General features: G+C 35.1%; 1 protein-coding gene across 3 annotated transcripts; it reads left to right on the forward strand.

Annotated features, from left to right (window-relative positions):
• Positions 1-725: 725 nt before the first annotated feature.
• Positions 726-20,188, forward strand: zbtb32 (zinc finger and BTB domain containing 32). 3 transcript variants are annotated; one of them, XM_051863541.1, is made up of 6 exons: positions 726-889; positions 4,986-5,996; positions 9,453-9,499; positions 9,604-9,660; positions 18,942-19,115; positions 19,560-20,188. In XM_051863541.1, exons 2-6 carry the CDS (start codon positions 5,059-5,061, stop codon positions 19,787-19,789), a joined length of 1,446 nt encoding a protein of 481 aa, XP_051719501.1. In that variant the 5' UTR covers positions 726-889; positions 4,986-5,058; the 3' UTR covers positions 19,790-20,188. The 3 variants fall into 3 exon arrangements, with proteins under 3 accessions (XP_051719501.1, XP_051719503.1, XP_051719502.1); XM_051863542.1 differs by lacking the exon at positions 726-889 and adding an exon at positions 1,174-1,441; XM_051863543.1 differs by lacking the exon at positions 9,604-9,660 and having other exon boundaries at positions 9,453-9,553.
• The last annotated feature ends 1,713 nt before the right edge of the window (positions 20,189-21,901 follow it).

Here is a 21,901-nt window from a genome sequence, read left to right on the forward strand (position 1 = left end):
AAAGTGTGTGAAATTAAGACAAACCAGTTAGTAATTAGTAAGTAAATAACGTTTGCACTATTCAGTTCTATTCACTTTTATTACGCTTATTAATCTAGTCCAGTCTCATTAGACTGCGAAAAAAATAGAATAGAACTTGCTTTGAAACAATTTTCACTCAGAAACTGCTAGAAAATTCTTAATTATTCAATAAATAATTACATGAATAATATTAATATAAAATCTTAAATTTTGAAGTAGAAAGACTGAAATGGTATTTTCTTGTAAAACATACTTCAATAATCTTTGTTTTATCTGCAACTTTTTATTTATTTATTTTTACAGTGAGTTAGGTATCAGTTTCAGTACAGTTTCACGTCCCCATCATATATGTATTAATGTATCAGATAAAATATTAAGCTCACAATTTAGAAATATGGAAATCATATTAGCTTTGTTCTATGACAGTATCACTATTAAGTGAACAGGTTTGAGCAGATATTTCTGGGTGCTATTGACATGAAAACTTATCAAACATGAAAACTTATCAAAATGTTTTTATTTCCCTTGAAATATTAAAATTAATTAACTTTCTGAGCTTGACCAGGTCATATTTCTGCAGCTAACAGGAAAGGTTTTGATGGACAAATAAGTCAACAGCACAGATGCACTTGATTTCTAGAAAAAAAAATGGTGAAAGAAAGGAAGAAAAAACAGGCTAAAGACCAATCACAGATGTCTGAGGTGTAAGGGGAGGGGCTGGCTAGAGTTTAGAGGTGGCCTTGCTATATCTCACCCACATGTAGGCTTCCACTGGTCGATGACATCTCTGGTTGAGGTCGCAATGCTTGTTAATGTGTCTCTGTTGACTTGCTCACGGCAGGACGCAGCCTCCACCTTGTGCGCATAGGTACGTCTTTGAAAGTTTCTGTGAGTCAGGCTCTTCTTCTTTTCCATCATCTAGTGTAGCTGTGTTTCATCTTGCCTGCTGTCTCTCTACGTCTTCCCCTCCCCCATCACCAAGTGCTGTGCTTTCTATATCTGGAAAAACATCTTTTGATTACAAAAGCATCCGTGCAAGTGTCTGATTGTGTGTTGAGGTCTTTTCTGACTGCAGGCCCGGAGAGGATGTGTCACTGCAGACAGGTTTTCCCCTGTTACTCATGGGCCTCTTTCTCTCGCTGTGTCTCTTTATGTTGGTCTGACCGATGCACTTTTGCAGTTATCACCCGCATTTGAGTGTCTGTTGTACATTCAATAGGTGCCTTCTTCACTGGTGGCTGACTTTTACGTTGATAGCGCTCATAGTTTGTTGTGGTCTGGGCTAATGTCTGTTGTTGGACAATAGTTGAGACATCTGATGTACTGTAGTTTCGTACATTGAAGGGAAGGGTTCGGTTTAGTGATGGGACAGAGTGTAATTTGCGTGTCACATTCAGACATTCACAGGCCTGTACGGCAGGTAAGTCAATTGCTCATTGCAGAATTTGCAGTCATTTAAGGCAAAATTGCAATCGCAATTACGCAGAATTTTCCTCAGTTTCATTCTTCTTATTCTCACGCTCAAATGAGAATTCAACTGCGCTGAGGCTTTAGAAGTGGGCGAAGAAAGAATAGGAACTGCTGAGGTATCTTTTGCTGTGACACTCTTTGTTTAGTGTACTATAGCTGAGCATAAAATGTAAAGCAAATTGGTCTTAGAAATAATTTAACAAAAGCACAATAAGTTCTTGGTGTTTCCATATGCATTTCATTTAGCGTTGCTAATTGTTTTATAGTCATAAACATAGCAACAACCGTCTAAACCTGTGGCCGGTTTCTTGGTAGCTGCTAGAGTGATCACGATCGTAAATGCGGTAATGCATGAAACAGTTAATTTTTTTTTTTTTTTTTTTTGTTGACTATTTTAGATTTAAAATTTATTCCATATGCTATACATACAGTACAGTACATACCTATATAATTTTTTTGCCAAATCAGCTTGGATTAAAACTGTTTTAGTGATTTATGAAAAGCAAAAGCTTTAAGCAAGACTGGTAGTTTTGGCAATTTCATATTCATTTTTGCATGTCTAAACACTAACTGAGATACTGTACGCCGTGTAGTGTAGCTTTACAGTAATATGACTCACTTATATTACAACACACTAGACTATTAATATTGTAGCATAATATATGACTCACACAAATGGTACACACACAAGCTAATGCTACAAATAAAGGATCACAAAAGAAGTCATTTCTGTTTTTTAGCCAAACGTATTCTCCGTTAAACGTACCGTTCATCCAAAAACGAAATGTCTGTAGTCATTTACTCACACCTTTGTATGACTTTTGAAAAATGTCTCTGTGATTTGAAAATTCAGTGTGTTTGGACACCAATGTTCTTTAACGATCGTCTTTTGTGTTTTGCCGAAGGAAATAAGTCATACAGGTTTGGAACGACGTGAAAGTTAAGTAAATGATGACAATTTTCATTTTTTGGGTGAACTATCCCTTTAAGTAGGCGAACTTTGTTCAAGAACACCTCGTTTTTGTTAATGAGCTTTGTAAGCTGCGTATTTTGAGCACGTAAACTCCCATCAGTTAATTTGGACAGTTATGAAAAAGTAGTATCTGCAAACACCTGTTTGGTAAATGTTTTACAATATTAATGTTGAGTTTTTTCGGTTGTTTTTTCATGCTTTGCAGAGTGTGTGTGGTGTGTCTCACTTTTAGCCAGTTTAGCATCAATTCTAGTAATTAGAGCATTGAGCATCGTCATCTCAGTACAATATGTTCCACACAATCCGTCACCGTTGCGTCTGCTCTGAGGGGGAGTGATCGTATCAGCAAGTTTTTGCGGGTATTCGATAATCTTTGACTTTCTATTGTGCGCAATTGTGAGATCGATGACAAAAACAGACAAGCGGTCATGTGAATATCGCCGATTGAGATACTTGCATCTCGAACCTTGTACGTCTCAATGATAATATCCAAAACTGTCCATTTTATTCCAGAATGTCATGTTATTTGCAGTGTCTTTCTTTGCATGCACTACAGGATTGAGTTTTGAAATCTTTTTCACCATGTCCGCATCACTTTCTGCGCAATTGTGAGGAATTAGCACACAGCTGCGATGTAGGCCTACTGTAATCAAACGCTCCACCAGACACCACATCACACTGCTACTACAGTAGATGCGTATCTAAACCGACCTACTGTATGGCTTTGATACTGTTGTTGTTGATCAAACAAACTTGAACTCTTACGAGTCTCAGCGTACCGGCATTAGTCAGAGTTTCACATTCTGAAGAGGTCTGTGGCTTCATCGCAAAGCTTCATAACAGAATTTCAAAGGTGATGCAAAATTCGAAAGGCCCTTGCGCTTTACATGACCAGACATGTCCGCCTCCGCTCTGTGCCATACCCAGACAATGCAATTCTAGTTCATGGGTGAATGTATTGTGAGATAGAAATGATTAAACATTTCTAGAGTTTCATTTTGTGAATTAGTTTGTCTGACTGATGGCTGAAAGTAGATTAGAGGTGTTGTGACGCTGATGAGTTCAGGAAAAAAAAAAACTTGATTCTCCTGAATATGTCTTTCACAGTCTCTGAAATTAAGTTTTATTTTCCTCTTCTGGCTTATCTATGTTTCACTCTTTCTTTCGGTATGTTCATCTGTCTAAAAACCATGTGCTTTCTTTTTTGTATGAAAACATTTTAACCTTTTAATCCTTTGGCGCTTGTAAAATGGCAATGATACTGGTTAGGACTAAACTATCTTCTTGTCCTCTACATGACAGTTGAATGTCGAAAGATTGATATGATTTGTATACTCTACCATGTGCCCACAAATGAATGGACAAGAATAGGCGACAAAACAGTTAATTTGATTTTAGCAAACTAGATTTTTATTTTTTTTTAAACCTAATTGGTGGTCTTTTTGGGCTTGATTTGGACTATTAATGATCTATTTTTTCACATATCCAAACAATACATATTAAAGCCGGATACATAAATAAACTGATGAATGAATATATAATAACCGGGTCAACCTGACAAGTCAATAAATAAATATATAAATTACTGAAAGCCAGTAAATAAATTGAGTTTGTATAAGAGAGAGAGAGATGGGTCTAAAAAATAAAAAATAAATACTCATTATCAGTTGCACTCATGATCAGTTGTACTTAATTATCAATAAACAATCTAATTTTAAAAAAATCATTTATTAATTGTGCTCATGATCAGTTGTACTTCATTAATAATAAACAATCTAATTTTTAAAATATTTTTTCATTTATTAATCGCACTCACGATCAGTTGTACTTAATTATCAATAAACAATCTAATTTTAAAAAATCATTTATTAATTGCACTCATGATCAGTTGTACTTAATCTAATTTTTTAAATATTTTTTCATTTATTAATTGCACTCATGATCAGTTGAACTTAATTATCAATAAACAATCTAATTTTAAAAAATCATTTATTAATTGTGCTCATGATCAGTTGTACTTCATTAATAATAAACAATCTAATTTTTAAAATATTTTTTTCATTTATTAATCTCACTCACGATCAGTTGTACTTAATTATCAATAAACAATCTAATTTTTTAAATATTTTTTCATTTATTAATTGCACTCATGATTAATTGTACCTAAGTATCAATAAAAAATCTATTTTTTTTATATTTTTCATTTATTAATTGCACTCATGATCAGTTGTACTTAATTATCAATAAACAATCTATTTTTTTTAATATTTCTTCAGCATTTTTAAATTATTATTATTTGTGATATGTAGTTTTATAACATTAGCATTATGTAATAACAATTATGTAATAATTTATATAGTCCACTGATTTCTGATATTTTTAATGAGAGAATATTTTAAGATTTTTATCTGAGAACTTTTTCTCACTTTCCATTCTCTTTCACATCGACTAAGATTCCTTGACAAATCTAAACAAGTTTCCCTTGACAAACTTAACCTCTGTTTTTTTCCCCCTTCCAAAGGCTGACATGAGATTTCACAGCACGACATCAAACCCGATCATCTCACTTCAGCCTCACCTTTCACTCTTTGAAGATGATCCGCATTCATAACCCTCACCACGTGCCGTTTCTGCATCAGACAGAGCAGCTCCGCCAGGCAGGGACTCTTTGTGACACGCTTCTCACCGTGGAGGGCCTTTCATTTAAAGCCCACGCTCTGATCCTAGCGCTGGCGAGCAAGCGACTCAAGCGTCAGTTAACAAACCAGCACGGTCCAGGTCCAGGGTACTGCTGCGCTATAGATAGCATCTCTCCCCACACCCTCAAGCAAATCTTAGACTATGTGTACAGCGAATCGGTGGAGGTGCCCAAAGATGACCTGGAAGAGCTGCTGAGGGGTGCTGAGTACCTGGAAGTGGAGTCTTTGGTGGAACAGTGTCAAGCACAACTTAGTAGTCCAGATTCCCCTACTAAGACGGACACAAAAGAGGTAAAGTCAATCCAAGATGACAAAACATACAAGCACACTGAGTTGTTGTCCAAAAGAAGCCACCCTACGGATAAAGACAACCTCAATTATTCTTTAGAAGAAGAACGTTCTTCCACCGATAAACACCACAAGAGGTCGGTCCATGATCCACAAAAGAAAAGCTGTTCTCCCGTGTCTCCTCAGCCTCCCATCTTCTCCAGAGAATCCATCATCTCCCCCAGCACCCCATCTCCATCCCCTCGCTTCTGTTGGCCCCCGGTCAGCCCGTCTCGTAGCATGGTGTTAAACTGTAGAGAAATTATGACCATCCACTCCCTCCGAGCGTACCCGTACCCCACACCCATGTACCCCATCCTGCACCGCTCCCTCCAGCCACAGGTCTCCTCCTCACTTATGGGTTACACGGGGTTGCTTCACCCCTATCACCCGCTCATGCACTCTCCTCCGCTGACTCAAGACAGTCCCTTCGTTTCGGGTCTAAAAGGAAAGAACGCCTCTATCAGTACAGCTTTAACAGAGTCCGTGTCAGAAATTCAAGAGAGGTAAGAAACACGTAGTTGACGCTTAAAAATGTTATTGATTTGATAAAATATCCAACCAACCAGATTTAAAAAAATGGCTTGATTTGGACTATTAATGATATATATATATATATATATATAAAATATATATATATATATATATATATATATATATATATAAAATATATATATATATACAATTGATGAATCAATAAATCAAAGAATAAATAGATAAATAACTAAAAGCCAATAAATAAACTGAGTTTGTTTAGCATATTTTAAATTAATCAGTGATGGTTTAAATATATATATATATATATATATATATATATATATATATATATATATATTACTATTTGAACTTATCATTTGAACTTAATTATCAATAAATATCAATGTACACACTTTTCAAGCAAAACATTTTGCAAAACCTTTTGGTTTTAAATGGTAAATCACTATATATTGTTCACATTAAGATGCTTGCTATCTAATACAATGATATTCATACGTTTAATGGGTGGCTTAAAGGGAAAGTTCACCCAAAAATGAAACTTCTGTCATCATTTACTCACTCTCATGTCATTGTAAACCTGTATGACTTTCTTTTTTCCCCCCCGTGGAACATCTCATATATATTTTGATCATATTTATTTGTCCGTACAATAGAAACCGTTTGGATACCAACATCCTTCCAAATATATTCCGTAGAAGAAAGTTATACAGTTTTGTAATGACATGAAGGCGAGTAAATAAAAGAAAATTCATTTTTGGGTGACCTTTCTCATTTAAGTATTCAAATCATTTTGGGTTGTCTTTATATCTGAACATTAAACATTCACTAACATTTAAACATTAAGAAACTATATATATTTTAAATTTTGACCTTCAGTAGTCCAGTGTCCATAGTTTTTTTCAAAGAGAAGTCCAGGGTTATAAGACATCTAGGTATTTTCAGCATGGTTCAGCATGGCATCAAAGTTCTCTCCTTTTTTTTTTTTTTTTTTATATAACGATATTTTCAGCAGGAAGCCACATTATAGTCAGCTAACTTCAGCGGAACACCATTAGCCTGGTAAACATATTTTTCACCAAAGCATCAACACATTTACAGTCATAACCAAAGCAAACACCACAAAATCTGACCTTGCTTTACTTTAACTTCAAAAAAAGGAATGGTTGGTTACACTTTATTGTACAGTGCCGTAGTTACTCAAATAAGTACTTAGTACTATTAATTAACTATGTGTACTTACTATAGAGTTACCGTTAGGGTTAGGGTTTGGTTTAGAGTTAGTTACTTGTAATTATGCATAATTTACTGTTATTACTATAGTAAGTACATTGTAGTAACATGTAACTACGGCACTGTAAAACTTTTTGCTACTAAGCAATACTATACTAATTTTGGAACTGGTCACAGTCATTGAAGATGATCACGATTGCTTAAAATGTACTTTTATCCTGATTTTTAAATATAAAATTCAAAATTATGTTTATAAAATATTTTGATTCAACTCAAAATATCCTGAAATGCTTTTTAAACCATACTGAGTTCACTTGTTGACTGCTTTTTCCTTCAACATCTGCTCATCCATCATCAAAAATAGTTTTTGTTCAAAAATATTATATTTATTTGCATTGTATATATCTACAATAGTATTCTATTCTAACATTTCTTTCGATCAAAACATTTTGAAGTTGAGAAACTAATTCAATCAAGCATGTCAAACTTTTCACGGGTAGTGTATCTGTACTTTCCAACAGACACATTTTCCCCAACCAGCCCCCTGTTCCACCTACATGAAATTGTCTACAGGCTCCATTAAAATGAGGGGAACTAATAACAGCCTGTGGTTTAGTGGCAGTGGAATTACAGTTCAATAAAGGCAATTGAGATATATTATTATAATGAAACATTTTAAGAGTACGAAGAAAAATATTTTTATGATTGCCTTTATCCCTAATTTGAATTATATGATGTATATAGGTGCGCTTGTGGTCGTAAAGATCTGTCATTCTCTATTTTAAGTGTTTGAGCCAGTTTAAAAGCACAGAACCATGTGCACTAAATACTGGATATGTCGGTGGAGTGTTTTGGAAAACAATACTTACTATCAAGGCTGAAATTGAGGGGAGCCCCCCAGTTGTCCCCGACTTTACAAACAGCAAATATGAAAGTCGGCTATCTCCACCCTCAGAGCAGGATGTTCTATTTCAGGCTCATTTTTAGCCAAAGTCTGTTCCAGTCCCTAATTTGCCACACACACAAACAGGTGCCCCATTCAGACAGAGATCTTTATGCCTGTTTTGCTCATTGTGAGTGTAAAATTGAAACTCTTTCTTTCTTTTTTCTTTCTTTCTTTCTTTCTTTCTTTCTTTCTTTCTTTCTTTCTTTCTCTATGCATGCACATACAGAGAAACAGTACAAACCACCCACTCAGTTAATCAAGTTTCATGATTAAACATCTAGAATAATATAAATTTCTGACGGCCTTGATATATAAGGTAATAGAGTCACTTCATGTATTTTGGAGAGCATATTATTATTATTTGGGCTCTCAATATTTGAATTGGATATAACATTGGATGATCTTTTCATCGCACTGTAGATGTGCTGCAGGTTGCTTTACTCTAGCAGAGGAAACCATTGTCGGCTTGCTTTGTTTCCTGCTACCTGAGCACAAAATCTTTGTGTGTTTTAGACAGGAGGTAATGTAATTGATCTTCTTAATCGCTTGATAATACAGGTTTGAAATGTGTTTGAATGGCATTTTGCCATCTTCTGTCTACATGTGTGGGGCTACAGAACGCCTGCGCTGTATATCAAGTTTTGTTCATAAATTTCCTCTTCGTATTCTTTACACCTACTTATTTCTTATTATATTTACACTTCATCAGGTGCATAAAGTGTTAAAGGAGTACACATGTAAGCTGACACTTTTCCTTCACGATGTAGTACATTAAAAAGTTAGTTTTAGCAAAATAAAGAAGTAGTAAAGAAAGTCTGGGCATATTTATATTTATCTAAGGAACTACTTTCAAATATTTAAGCATTAAGCATTTAGATCAAAAGGTTTTTAAGATCATGAGGAACAAATTTAGTCACGTCTTTTAACACTTTTAACTGGTAGTGCATTTTCTCCTATGTCACACATGTGATAGCATACTAAACCAGAGGGTAACACCTTGAAAGCGTGTGGGTTTCTCACTGACCTTTACCTGCTGGTCAGAATTAGCCGTGGTCTTGCCAAAACACCACAGTGTGTGGAAATAGCTGTAGAAGTGCAACTGAATCGGCAGGTGTTAGCTGACCAGATCGACAAGTGGTTCAAAAAACACCAGCGGAAAATGCAGTGACTCAGTTTGAAGTTATTTGTTGATGATGAATAAAGTCCTAAAAGCTAAAGTCTATATTAGTTATGCATGGAAAATGTGGACATATTTGAATAAGCATTAACATGACAACATTTTCCACAGGAAGCCAAAGGTTCAAGAGGACAGGGAGATATGCTGCAGACACTGCGGTAAGCCGGCCCTGGAAAACCCCTGGAGGCCAACCACTGGGTCATCAACCTCAGGTAATATGCACAAATGAATCTAAAATAATTTTATACACTCTTATCTGCAGAGAATAAAGAAGGCATATGCTCGTGCAGAAGCTTGCAGAAACACCAACTGGGTGGCAGTAAGTTGCAGATTTTGCCTTGGATGCATTGACATTTTACGTAGTTCAGAGGAATGGATGCCCGCAACAGGATGTAAATGTTGTGTATCTCTCAAAGAGCTAAAAGCAATCTAAAGTAGAGATGGTGGCCGTTGCCTCCCTTCCTCTGACAGCAGTAAAAGAAAGGATAGTAGACGGTGGAAAAAAAGCATCTTTTGAAATGCAAAATTCAGTCACTTGATTCCTGTAAAATCTTTCAGCCAGAATTTCGCATAAAATGTTTATTTAATTTTATTTTACATTTACGTGTACATTTATGCATTTAGCAGATGCTTTTATCCAAAGCGACTACGATAGAGGAACGAAAGCAATTCATCACAAGGCCAACAATATTCATATTTGTAGTGAATGCAAGGTTTATTCACTCTTAGAAGGAAATGTTCTAAATAGAACCTTAAAGGGTTCTGTCAGGTGCTTCATATATAGAAGCTTTTTATAAAAGGTTTCCATCATGGGATTATTTTATTGGTTTAGTTTTAATGTATTATTTTAGTTTTAAACTTTATGAATTAAACAGATCATACCTTTTCACTAGACAAAAATTGAAATAACCTGTTTAACAGGTATTATACAATATGATTGTAAAACAAGTATTATACAATAATTTAAAACATTAGAACCTCTTTGGCATAAAGCATACTATGAAATATATCATATATCATTTCTATATCTCAAACAGCACAGCCAAAGTCATAGGTTCAACTTCCAGGGAATGCGTGACTTATAAAACGTGATGTAAGTCACTTTTTTGGACAAAAGTGTCTCCCAGATGCAAAAATGTAAATAAATGCTAGCATCTAGCTTTACAAATGAGTTAAAATGCTACAGTGACTTTGTAGATCACATACAGTGGCCTTAGAAATTATTTGGGCACATAAAATCAGCATGAAACAGAAGTTGTGATAGTCTATTTTTCCCTATTGTGCTGTATATCCAAGTGAAATAACTTTTTGAACAAGAAAAATGTAGGGTGGGACTTGATTTTGTCCATGGGGAATTGATTGGATGGTTGTGGTTTGCTAATAGGTGGGTTCGACTGTGCAGACCAAGTGGTGTATGACATCCAAGCACCTCAAGAGTGATTCGAAAGCATACAGAGCCATTTGCTCTCTAATCACAGTTCTGAGCGATTAGAAATCGATCTGTTTGTGAACACAACATTTAAATTTGACCCCTCCTCATAGGAGGAACACTGGCAGAAGCGCAAGCCCTCTCCCCTGACCTGATACTACCTGTGGGAAGATCAGTGATGAGCTATTTTGCAAATATTGTGTTTTATCATGCATAAATAGCATTTTTGTGTATATGAAAGAACAGTTACACTAGGCTGTAACATCTTCAGTCTAGCCATCTTCAGTCTAGCTTGCTAATAATAATTACGTGTCATCATAAAAACGTAATAACAATGCATAATAATCTGAATTGAGTTGCAGATAGCATTGTGATTGGTTAGGGCGACACACTTGCTGCATGTCCAAAGGTTGCAGCCCAGAAACATCCCGAGCACAGGAATTCAAAAAGAAATTACAGGCAAAGGACAATAGCTATGTTTCCATCAACCCATTTTTATGGAATATCGCATTTAAAGTCCCCCTGAAATCAAAATTTAAGTTTTTTAGCTTTTAGAATGAAAATGTTAGCCTTAATGTTATAAATAAACTGGTGTGTTCCAAAACAATGACAAAATTCGCATTTAGGAGATATACGCATTCAAAACTTAGTCTCTCACTTCCGCTAAAATGGATCATGGATTTTCATGACATCACATCGCACTTCAGCTTCTCATCAAATCTTCTGTCCAATCAAATGCTCTCTAGAATCTGAAGTCCCGCCCCCTCCTATACTATCAACAGACACTGAAGCTGCGGCTGAAATCGGTCATTTGTTCACACATTTACTAGTTTCTACATGGTAAAGTGCACATAGTGCACTATATAGGGGATAGGGAACGATTCAGACAATGTAAATATGCTTTCCATTGACGCGAATGAAGTCCGTTTTCACGTTAGTATAACGTGAACCGCCGCAGCACAAGCACAGTCTGCTCTGGCCCAGGGACACGAGAGCACAGAGCGGATCATCCGCAAGTCGGCTCAGACCACGAAAGGTATCGGACCCATTTAAATTCTGCACAGAATGCTATATTTTAAAGTGATATAGAGGAGATTAGGAGGATAAACGGTTAGATATTAAAAGGAAACAGAAGTTTTACTGAGTTTAACGGCTTTGGCCGAGCTGTGATATAAACGAAACGCTATTGGCTATTTTAAAAAATGGGCGGGGCTGTTCGATATATTGCCCTGTCTTCCTGTTTCAGTTGAAATTACGTGAGTAAATTGAACAATGCTGCGCATTCCAAGACACTTCAGCGGGCCTTTATAAAAAACACCAAGGTGCACATAAAAACGTATGCGTTTGCGGTAAATTAATTTTTAATCCAATAAGAAGACGTGTGCGTAAACTATGATGGATTTACCGAATAAATCCCTCGATGCGCAACAAAAAAACTCATGAGACTTTGCCTTAACAGTGGATGTGATTGGATAACTGGACTAACCAGCGGACCATTTTCATTGCAGCGTCTCAAATGTTGGCTTGATCATTCTGAAATGCCTAAGCCAAAGTCTGTCATCAGAATGATTTGGTATAGTGGCCTCCCAGGAGTGTCTCACACGATAGCATTCCCAAACACCAGGCATCCGAACGCAAGATAACACAACGGCTTTTATTGCATTTCATCTGAGCTCTGAGATGCAAGTAATTTATGATGTAGTTAAAAAGAGCCACAATGGTTTGCCCAATTACGGCAACTTCCATTTACATTACAGCTACAGTACATTGTGCCAATTTCCCAGGAAGTGACGATTTTGTTCTATTGAACAAATGGGATGGAAACAATGCTTTATTCGCAAATGTTTTATGTGCAATGTTGGGGAAGGTAACTTTTGAAAGTAATGCACTACAATATTGCATTACTCCATAAAAAAGTCACTAATTGCTTTGCTTAGTTACTTTTTTATAGAAAATAGTGCATTACATTACTTTTTCTCATCTGGGCTGAGCTTGCTTGTTTGTTTTTAATAATAAAACATACATTTTGGCAAATGTGAAGACCCTTTTCCAACAAAAGTTAAATAATTCTCAGCCTGAAGGAAATGTAAATTCATGCCTTTACAGTAGAGGGCGCAGCTCAAACAGACCTTTCAGCTGTGCTGCCATTCTGGACTACAGAAGAATAGGACACAGGAGAAGAAATTTTAGCTCTCTTACTTAAGCAATAAAAAAAAGTGAAACAAATGTGATCTAAATGTTTATCTAAAGTCATTTTTGCTTATTAGTATGGTTGAATTGGATCATCGAAGGTCAGCAGCAAAGACATTGGTTAATGAAGTGAGATTAAATACATAAAGTATAGTTGTGTTATTTGACATTTCAGGTTTGCATAATGTTCTGAGTTTGCATTTGACTGTTATTCATTTTGAGGAATACTGAATGTGTTTTTGTGAGATGAGTAAATGCCTGCTCATATTTAGTCTAGTTCACACATGACGCCTCTGCACTTACTCCTGATCTCTCTCAACATGAGGACAGGAGAGCTGTCAGTCAATGGGAAAACAAAGTAACTTGTGTTACTTATTTGGAGAAGTAAATCAGATATTTAGCTGTAAATTTAAAAGTAATGTGTTACTTTACTAGTTACTTGATAAAAAGTAATCTGATTAATCTGAAAAGTAACTTGTTACCCATCAGCTCTATTTATTTAAGTAAATAAGTCACAAATTCTTTTTTTTTTTTTTTTGTCAAATATAAAGATAATATAAATGTAACATATAATATAAATATTTCACTTGCACAAAAACAGGTTCAGTATTCATCAAAATGAATAAAAACAGTGAAATGCAAATTCAGAATATTATGTAAACCTGCAATAATTAAATATTAAATTACACCAAAATTACAAATATACTTTATGTATTTAATCTCACTTTATTAAAACTTTATACATTTTTTCACCCAAAAAGTACTCACCCTCATGTCATTCCAAACCCGAAAGACCATCTTCAGAACACAAATTAAGATATTTTTTGATGAAATCTGAGAGTTTTCTGATCTCCCTATAGACAGCTACATCATAACCACTTTCAAGGCCCAGAAAAGTACTAAAGACATCATTAACATAGTCCATGTGACTGCAGTGGTTTAACTTTAATGTTACGAAGCGATGCGAATACTTGTGCAAAACAAAACAAAAATAACAACTTTATTCAACAAATTCATCTCTCCCTGTCTCTCCTCTGCTACGCTATTTTTATTGCAGCTTCCAGGTTCTACGTCCAAACGCCGGCTCGGAATTGGCCGACGCTGTTCACGTGAGCAGCACGACGCATGCGCGTGATGCTGACGCATGAGCCGGCCAATAATGAGCCGCCGTTTGGACGTAAATGCGGAAACGCAGCACTGCGCCAACTGCTTTACAGGCTGACAGGGAAGAGGAAAAATTGCTGAATAAAGTCATTATTTTTGTTTTGTTTTTGCGCACAAAAAGTATCCTCGTCGCTTCATAACATTAAGGTTGGACCACTGTAGTCACGTGGACTATTTTAACGATGTTTTTACCGCTTTTATGGACACTGAATGTGGTAATTTCATTGCTTTCAATGGAGGATAAAAAAGCCTATCAGATTTCATAAAAATATCTTAATTTGTGTTCCAAAGATGAACGAAGGTCTTACAGGTGTGGAACGACATGAGGGTGAGTAATTAATGTCAGAATTTTAATTTTTGGGTGAACTTACCCTTTAACCAACATCTTTGCTGCTCACCTTTGATGATCCAGTTCAGCCATACTAATAAGCAAAAATTACTTTAGTTAAACATCACATTTGTTTCTTTTTTTATATTATTCAATATGCATATATATTTTTGAATTGCTAAAGAGAGTTTGACTTTCTTCAACTGTGTTCTATTCTTTTGGCCCAGCCCAGGTGAGAAAAAAATAAAGCAAAAGTAATGTAATGCATTACTTTCAATAAAAAGTAACACAGTTACTTTTTTAGGGAGTAACTCAATATTGTAACATTACTTTTAAAAGTGACTTTTCCCAACACTGCAATTAATACACTTTTATAATGCATTTATGTATACAGTTTTTCAACTTGATAAAGTATACAGAATTAAGTCAAATTTTTTCTACTTATCAGACATTAATGCAATGAGCTACTCCTGTGGTTAATCTGCTAGGACAAATGTGTGAACTTGGAGGGAAATTACTTCATACATCTGTTGAAAAAAAAAAATCGCATTGACACCAGTTAAATGTTATTTGAAAGTAAAGTTGAAAGTAAAGTGAGTTCTGAGAAACACTCTTGCATCATTTGTTTTCAGATGCAGCTTGGCAACTAATGCAATGACATTCATGCATTGTAAGTGACTAAAGCATCCAAATACTTTTTAGGAGTCACTGTGTAGTCAAAATAGTGGCTGTGCTTTGTCCTAGTTCACATAGAGTTCTCATTGTACAAAAACAGAACCAAATGACCCCTTACCCGCTAAACTGGGGTGTAAAGCTGTGTGCGAGAGAAAACTGTGGCTTCTGAATCGTGGTGCATCAGCACAGTCCTGTGGTTGGTTGGCTCTGTGCTCCATGGTGGTTTATATACAGTACCAAAGAGAAGTGTTGACTTGTTCTTTTTTCATCCAAATTGGGGTTAGAGCGCTTTTTATGTGTGCGAGCATGTGTGCACGTCGGAGCTTTTTGGGGTGAGAATGATAGTAACACATTTTTATATGAGAAACTAGAAACTATGTAATTGTAAACTATGTAATTTCGACTGTATTTAGTATATCACCAACATGTGGGTAGTTTTTGTTTATAATATATAAATGTATATTTCTATGAATTAAAAGGTGAAGTGGATATTTAGGTAATGCAGCTTTTCCACACCTTGTAAAATTGTCCTGTTTTTTTTTATTTTTTTTATCACATTCTAATGTAGTCTCTTATTTATTAGCAATTGCTTGTCTAATAATTATTAATTATTGTAGTTTAAAGTAGTTTTAGAAGAAAAGGCATGTCAATATTAAATTCTGAAATATAAGATTTTAAGATTTTTATAAGAACTTCCATTAAATTATGTGTCACATAACCTAAAAATATGACTCATTCAACTTGACAACATTAGGTTACACCAACTCAAATCATTTTAAAGTCATTTTAGGGTACCAGCTGCACAGTTTTCAAATTGTCCAGATGGGATTTGTTTTTATTAAAATACATCCAATAATTTTAGCTGTCAGTTCTAAGAATTGTCATATGATGTCACCTATTCAAACAGCAAACTTGTGCTGTAAAGGCACAAGTTTCTGCAGCAGTTTTATGTTACTGTGCTGCATCCTGGGGTATGTGGGAATGCGTGGGTGTTTATATGTGTGAATACAATGTCTGTCATGTGCATGTATGTTTGCTTTTGTTTCCCACATGACTCTTGTGTTTGATTTTTTTTCAGCATGTTTTGAACTATAAGCTTACACAACCTTGCAAGTGTCCATATGATTATCACAAACACATTCTTCGTGAATATAAAGACAGAAAGTGTTAACCATGCTTTTTTTCACACTTTGAGCTGTACAGAGGAGGATGTGGTGTGTGTATGTATATATGAGTGTGTGTGTGTGTGTGGACAGGGAGAGCAATAAACTAGGCCGCACACCAAGTTGCCACAGGATGTGTTTATCTAAAATTGGGCCCCTCGGCTGCGCACTACCAAAGCTCAGATGTGACTTTATTTTTGACCATAAATCACTTTTAATCTTGCTCTTTTTATTCTTGATATAAAATAAACATAAAATTGGATTCTTATTTGAACAGAACTGGTTATTTATCAGAATTTAAATTCATGTTTTGATTTTTTTTCCGATGAAGATTCCTTAAGCCATTTTTTAGAAAACGTGTCATGTTTTGTGTGTGTGTTTGTGTATTTTCAACTAGTCTCCTCAAATCAGACATTACAATGTCAAGATATTTCTCTCAATCATCATTCATACAGTTAATACCATTGATTTCTATTTTGTTTAACCGTGTAAGGATATTAGGAACAGCAATTATATATAGTGAGGTCCTCATCGTTTTTTCCTCCCTTCATTTAAACATTAGAGAACAGAAAACAAAAATGCACCTAAAACATTTATAATAAAAACCAAAGTCTGATAGTAGTACCAATGAAAACACATATATTTTGCATCTTCTAATTTAATACATGACATTGTCATCACAGCATTTAAACTAAACAGATCTCGAGCTGCTTGAACATTCGCAGGCTTCTTAAACAAAATGCATTTTAAACAGAATTTCGAGATGAAAATGATTAAGAAATACTTCTGAAATGTACAGAAGCCCTGAAAGGCCGTACGTTATTCTTCTAAGAAAGTTGTGCAGCATATTTCTCTGGCCAGCTGCAAACCATTTAATCAGTTTCTTTCAAACATCGTGCAGACATCTCAAGTTGGCTTGAAATGAGATTGACCGCATGTTCAGAATCACTATAGTTTCTTAACAACGCTGATAAAGCTGTGGTCTTCTTCTCAAGTTATATGTAAAGTCAGATTTCCTTGCGTTCACTGAAACACACAAGATGCTCAACCTGCAAACGTTCATGCAACATCAGAGGGACCAACCAAATAGCCTACTAAGAAATGTCTAAATGGTCATGTTTATATTAAAATAGAAAATGCAATCTATTAGTATATATTTTTTATTATTATAAATAGTTGTTTTCTGTAATAAACCAGCTAAATTATTTTGGTAACACTTTACAATAAGGTCCCATTTGTTAATGTTTGTTAATACATTAACAATGACAAATACATTATTACAGTGTTTATTAAAATTTGTTAACGTTAGTTAATAAAATATACAATTATTCATTGTTACGGTAGTTCATATTAGCTCCTCAGATCCATTAAATAATATTAACAGATACAACTTTTGATTTTAATAATGCATTAGTACATGTTGAGATTATCAATTGCTTTTTCATTGTTTGTTCATTTTAACTAATGTAGTGTAATTTTAACGAATGGAGCCTTATTTAAATGTGTTACCATTATTTTTTATTATTAAGTCTTCTTTCACTTTCACACGTGGTTAACTGGTGTTTTTAACAGGATGGAACAATCATCGCAAGCAGCGCATTAGACAACACTTGGACAAATTTAAACACATTTGAGCAGATATGAGGGGCCAAAGAGCTGACCACCTTCAGACCAAAATTAACCCTGCTTTCGCGTCTGAAACTGTTTTTGCCTCAGTGATCATGATGTGTTGAGAGGTTTAGTCAATAGGTCGCCATTTCTGTCCTATAAGAACATGCATAGACAACAAGCATATCTTTGAACTAAAGAACTTGCACTACCATTCAAGTTTGGGGTCAGTAAGATTTTTGGGTAACACTTTATTTTACATTGTCTTTGTTACACATGTTACATGTAGTTACTTTAGTAATAACTATAAATTATGCATAATTACATGTTACTAACCCTAAACCAAACCCTAACCCTAAACCTATAGTAAGTACATGAAGTTAATTATAAATACATAAATTACACTGTAATACTGACACTTTAAAATAAAGTGTAACCGATTTTTGTTTGTTTGTTTTGAAAGAAATTAATACTTTTATTCAGGATGGGTGGCTTAAATTGTTCAAAAGCAACAGTAAAGACATTTATAATGTTACAAAAGATTTCTTTTTCAAACAAATGCTGTTCTTTTGAACTTTCTCGAGCAGCAAATCAGCATATTAGAATGATTTCTGAAGGATCATGTGACACTTAAGACTGAATGATGCTGAAAATTCAGCTGTCATCACAGGAATATATTGTAATAATATTTCATAATATTACTGTTTTTACCTTATTTTTATCATATAAATGCAGCCATGGCGAGCAGAAGAGACTTCACTCAAAAACATTTAAAAACATCTTACCGACCCCAGACTTTTGAATGGTAGCGTAGGTTTTGATTAAGTGCTAAAAAAAAAAAAAAAATGGTAAATGGACTTTGAAGATTATATGTAAACTGAGCCATATATGACTGTTCAAACCTCTTTGCCTGTGGTTTTCTTCTGAAATGAAACTGCATTTAAAAAGATTGTCACTGATTACAGAGAAGTGTTCTATTTTTTTTTAGTTCTCTTGTTCACCAGTTATTCACTTACTGTTGTTCTGTCATCACCCGTTGGCAGGTTCAGGGGATATGGCGTTCAGGTGTAAGTTCTGTGGCCGAGGTGGACGGGACAGGCGATCTCTGCGCTCACTCAGGAGGGGCGTCGGGGGAGAGAAACCTTACCAGTGCAAACAGTGTAGCAAGAGGTTCAGCCTTAAACACCAGCTGGACACACATCTCCGGGTCCACACAGGTACATCCAACCCTATACCCATGAGCAGAGCTGCAGAGTTTGAGCTCCAGCCTGGAGGTTTCTAGTGATCCTAAACACTTGAAGACTGGCTGGTTCAGGTGTGTTTAATTAGGGCTGGAGCTGTTCACTGATGGGAGGTGGCACTATAGAAGCAGGATTGGGCAAACCTCATTTAGATAAAGATTTCACTTTCTGAGAAATCGAACATTGTGTTTCACTGTATCAAGATTAGATCTGTAATCTGAATTAGTGTTATTTTAGTAGCATCGAGATGATAGCTTTTGGGTTTTATTTTTATATTTTCTGTCTTCATTTTCATTTTAATACTTTTAGTTTTAATTAACAATAACAGTTTATATTTAATTGATTTCAGGTTAGGGATTTTTGAACATCATGTTAAAATGAAACCTTCAGCTCAGTTCTCTCTCCTCGTCTCTCCTCCAGGTGAAAAACCTTTTGAGTGTCGGCTGTGCGGCCAACGTTCTCGTGACTATTCGGCTATGATCAAGCACCTGCGCACTCATGGCGGCGCCACACCTTACCAGTGCACCCTGTGTCTGGAGTTTTGTAGCAGCCTGGCAGCCATGCAGAAACACCTGAAGAATCACCCCACGCAGGACTTCCCTCCGGACTGGAGCCTGAACAGCACATACCTGTACATCTGCCACACTTGACCATGCAAATACTGGACATTTGAGTCCAGGGGGATAAAATGTGTAGATATGGAACATTTAAATGCAGTTTTGTTATTTTTATTACTTTTATGAATCTATTTTAAAGTCATTTTACAAATATTATAATATATATTTAATTTACATAAAAGGGACATTTATGCCAATGATGGATGTTTTCTTTGAAGACTTCTAGTTAGGTGAACATTGCACCCACCAATTAAGATAAAGTAGAGTGTAATTTGCCAATGCTTATTTTCGCTGTGAAGTATCACAATAGCATACAAAATACATGTTTATTTATTGAGCTGGTGAAATCTGAACATTTATGTAAGCACTCACTATGTGATCTAGTTACACACTGTATACAATCTTTTAATAAAAGCATTATGATTAAAACAGAAAGAATTTGTTGAGTTTGTGGTTTTTTTTTTTTTTTTTTTAATGCTTCCATGTCTGGAAGTATGCAAAATAACCTACATGGAAGCATATGAAGAGTAGACAGTAGGCCTATATTCTGAATAAACTTTTCTGAGCAGCTGATTGGATCTCTTAAAGCCAACCACTTTGGGTTTTTATTTCCGTTATGAACCAGCTCAACTCAGTGCAGTGTGCCATGGGACTTTTCCTAGCCCTCCTCCTTCCCCAGCACCACTTGTCTAAATCTGCTAAGGGATTCTCTCTACTTTCCTCGCAGCAGCTCACATTCTATTCACTGTATTTATGTGCATGTTTCGGTAGAATCCTTAAAGGGTTAGTTCACCCAAAAAATTAAAATTCTGTCATTAATTACTCACCCTCATGTCGTTCTACACCCGTAAGACCTTCGTTCATCTTCAGAACACAAATTAAGATATTTTTCATAAAATCCGATGGCTCAGTGAGGCCTCCATTGCCAGCAAGATAATTAACACTTTCAAATGCCCAGAAAGCTACTAAAAACGTATTTAAAACAGTTCATGTGACTACAGTGGTTCAACCTTAATGTTATGAAGCAACGAGAATACTTTTTGTGCACCAAAAAAACAAAATAACGACTTTTCAACAATATCTAGTGATGGCCGATTTCAAAACACTGCTTCGGAGCTTTACGAATCTTTTGTTTTGAATCAGTGGTTCGGATCGCGTATCAAACTGCCAGTCACGTGAACTATTGAAATTTCGAAACACTTATGACGTAACAAAGCCTTGTTTACTGAAATCACATGACTTTGGCGCTCTGAACCACTGATTCGAAACAAAAGATTCGTAAAGCTTCGAAGCAGTGTTTTAAAATCAGCCATCACTAGATATTGTTGAAAGTCGTTATTTTTGTTTTTTTGGTGCACGAAAAGTATTCTTGTCGCTTTATAGGGTACAACGGGGCTAAAGGCTCCACGGGGTAAAAGGCTCCTTTGATTTTATTTTCCTCTAAACCTCTAGATGGCACAAAAACTTGCCACAGCACTTTCTAAAACATCCAATTTTCAAGATGCATGTAGAAATTTGTCTGATCCTTGATGCGATCGTGGGCAACAGTGCAACGTTGATTCTGCACTACTTTAATATTTTATGTGTTTTAAAATATTGTAGATTTAGGTAGCAAATAAGAATTGCTACAATTACTGAATATATTTTGAGACAAAGGTCTTCTTAATGATTTTCAGTTTTGTTCAAGGTAATTAAAGCAACAGTTTTTCAGTAACGTAAGAATATGTAAAAGTATGGTATTTGGGGTAAAAGGCACCATAATTAACATGATAATAAATAGTTAGCTGACTTTTCCATTTGTTGACATGACATGGATAAATTCAGATGGTAAATATATATCAAACTGGATATCCACCTTAGAGATAGTCACCATATTTATAATGAAACAATTATATTTAAAAAATATTATATTAATCATATCATATAATAAAATATCATGTATTGTTACTACTGTAAATCTATATTAAATTATTATGGGATCTCATTCGATGCTTTCAGAATCTTTGCTATTTTTTTAAAATGATTTTGTTTATATATTTTTAAAATATATTTCTATATTAGCATATTTTAATGACAGCATATTCATTGAACAAAAATTAATTTTTATTTATCAAAATAAATAGAAAATAGTACAAACTTTGATAA

Source organism: Ctenopharyngodon idella, chromosome 15 (genome assembly GCF_019924925.1).
Source record: "Ctenopharyngodon idella isolate HZGC_01 chromosome 15, HZGC01, whole genome shotgun sequence".
Lineage (NCBI taxonomy): Eukaryota > Metazoa > Chordata > Actinopteri > Cypriniformes > Xenocyprididae > Ctenopharyngodon > Ctenopharyngodon idella.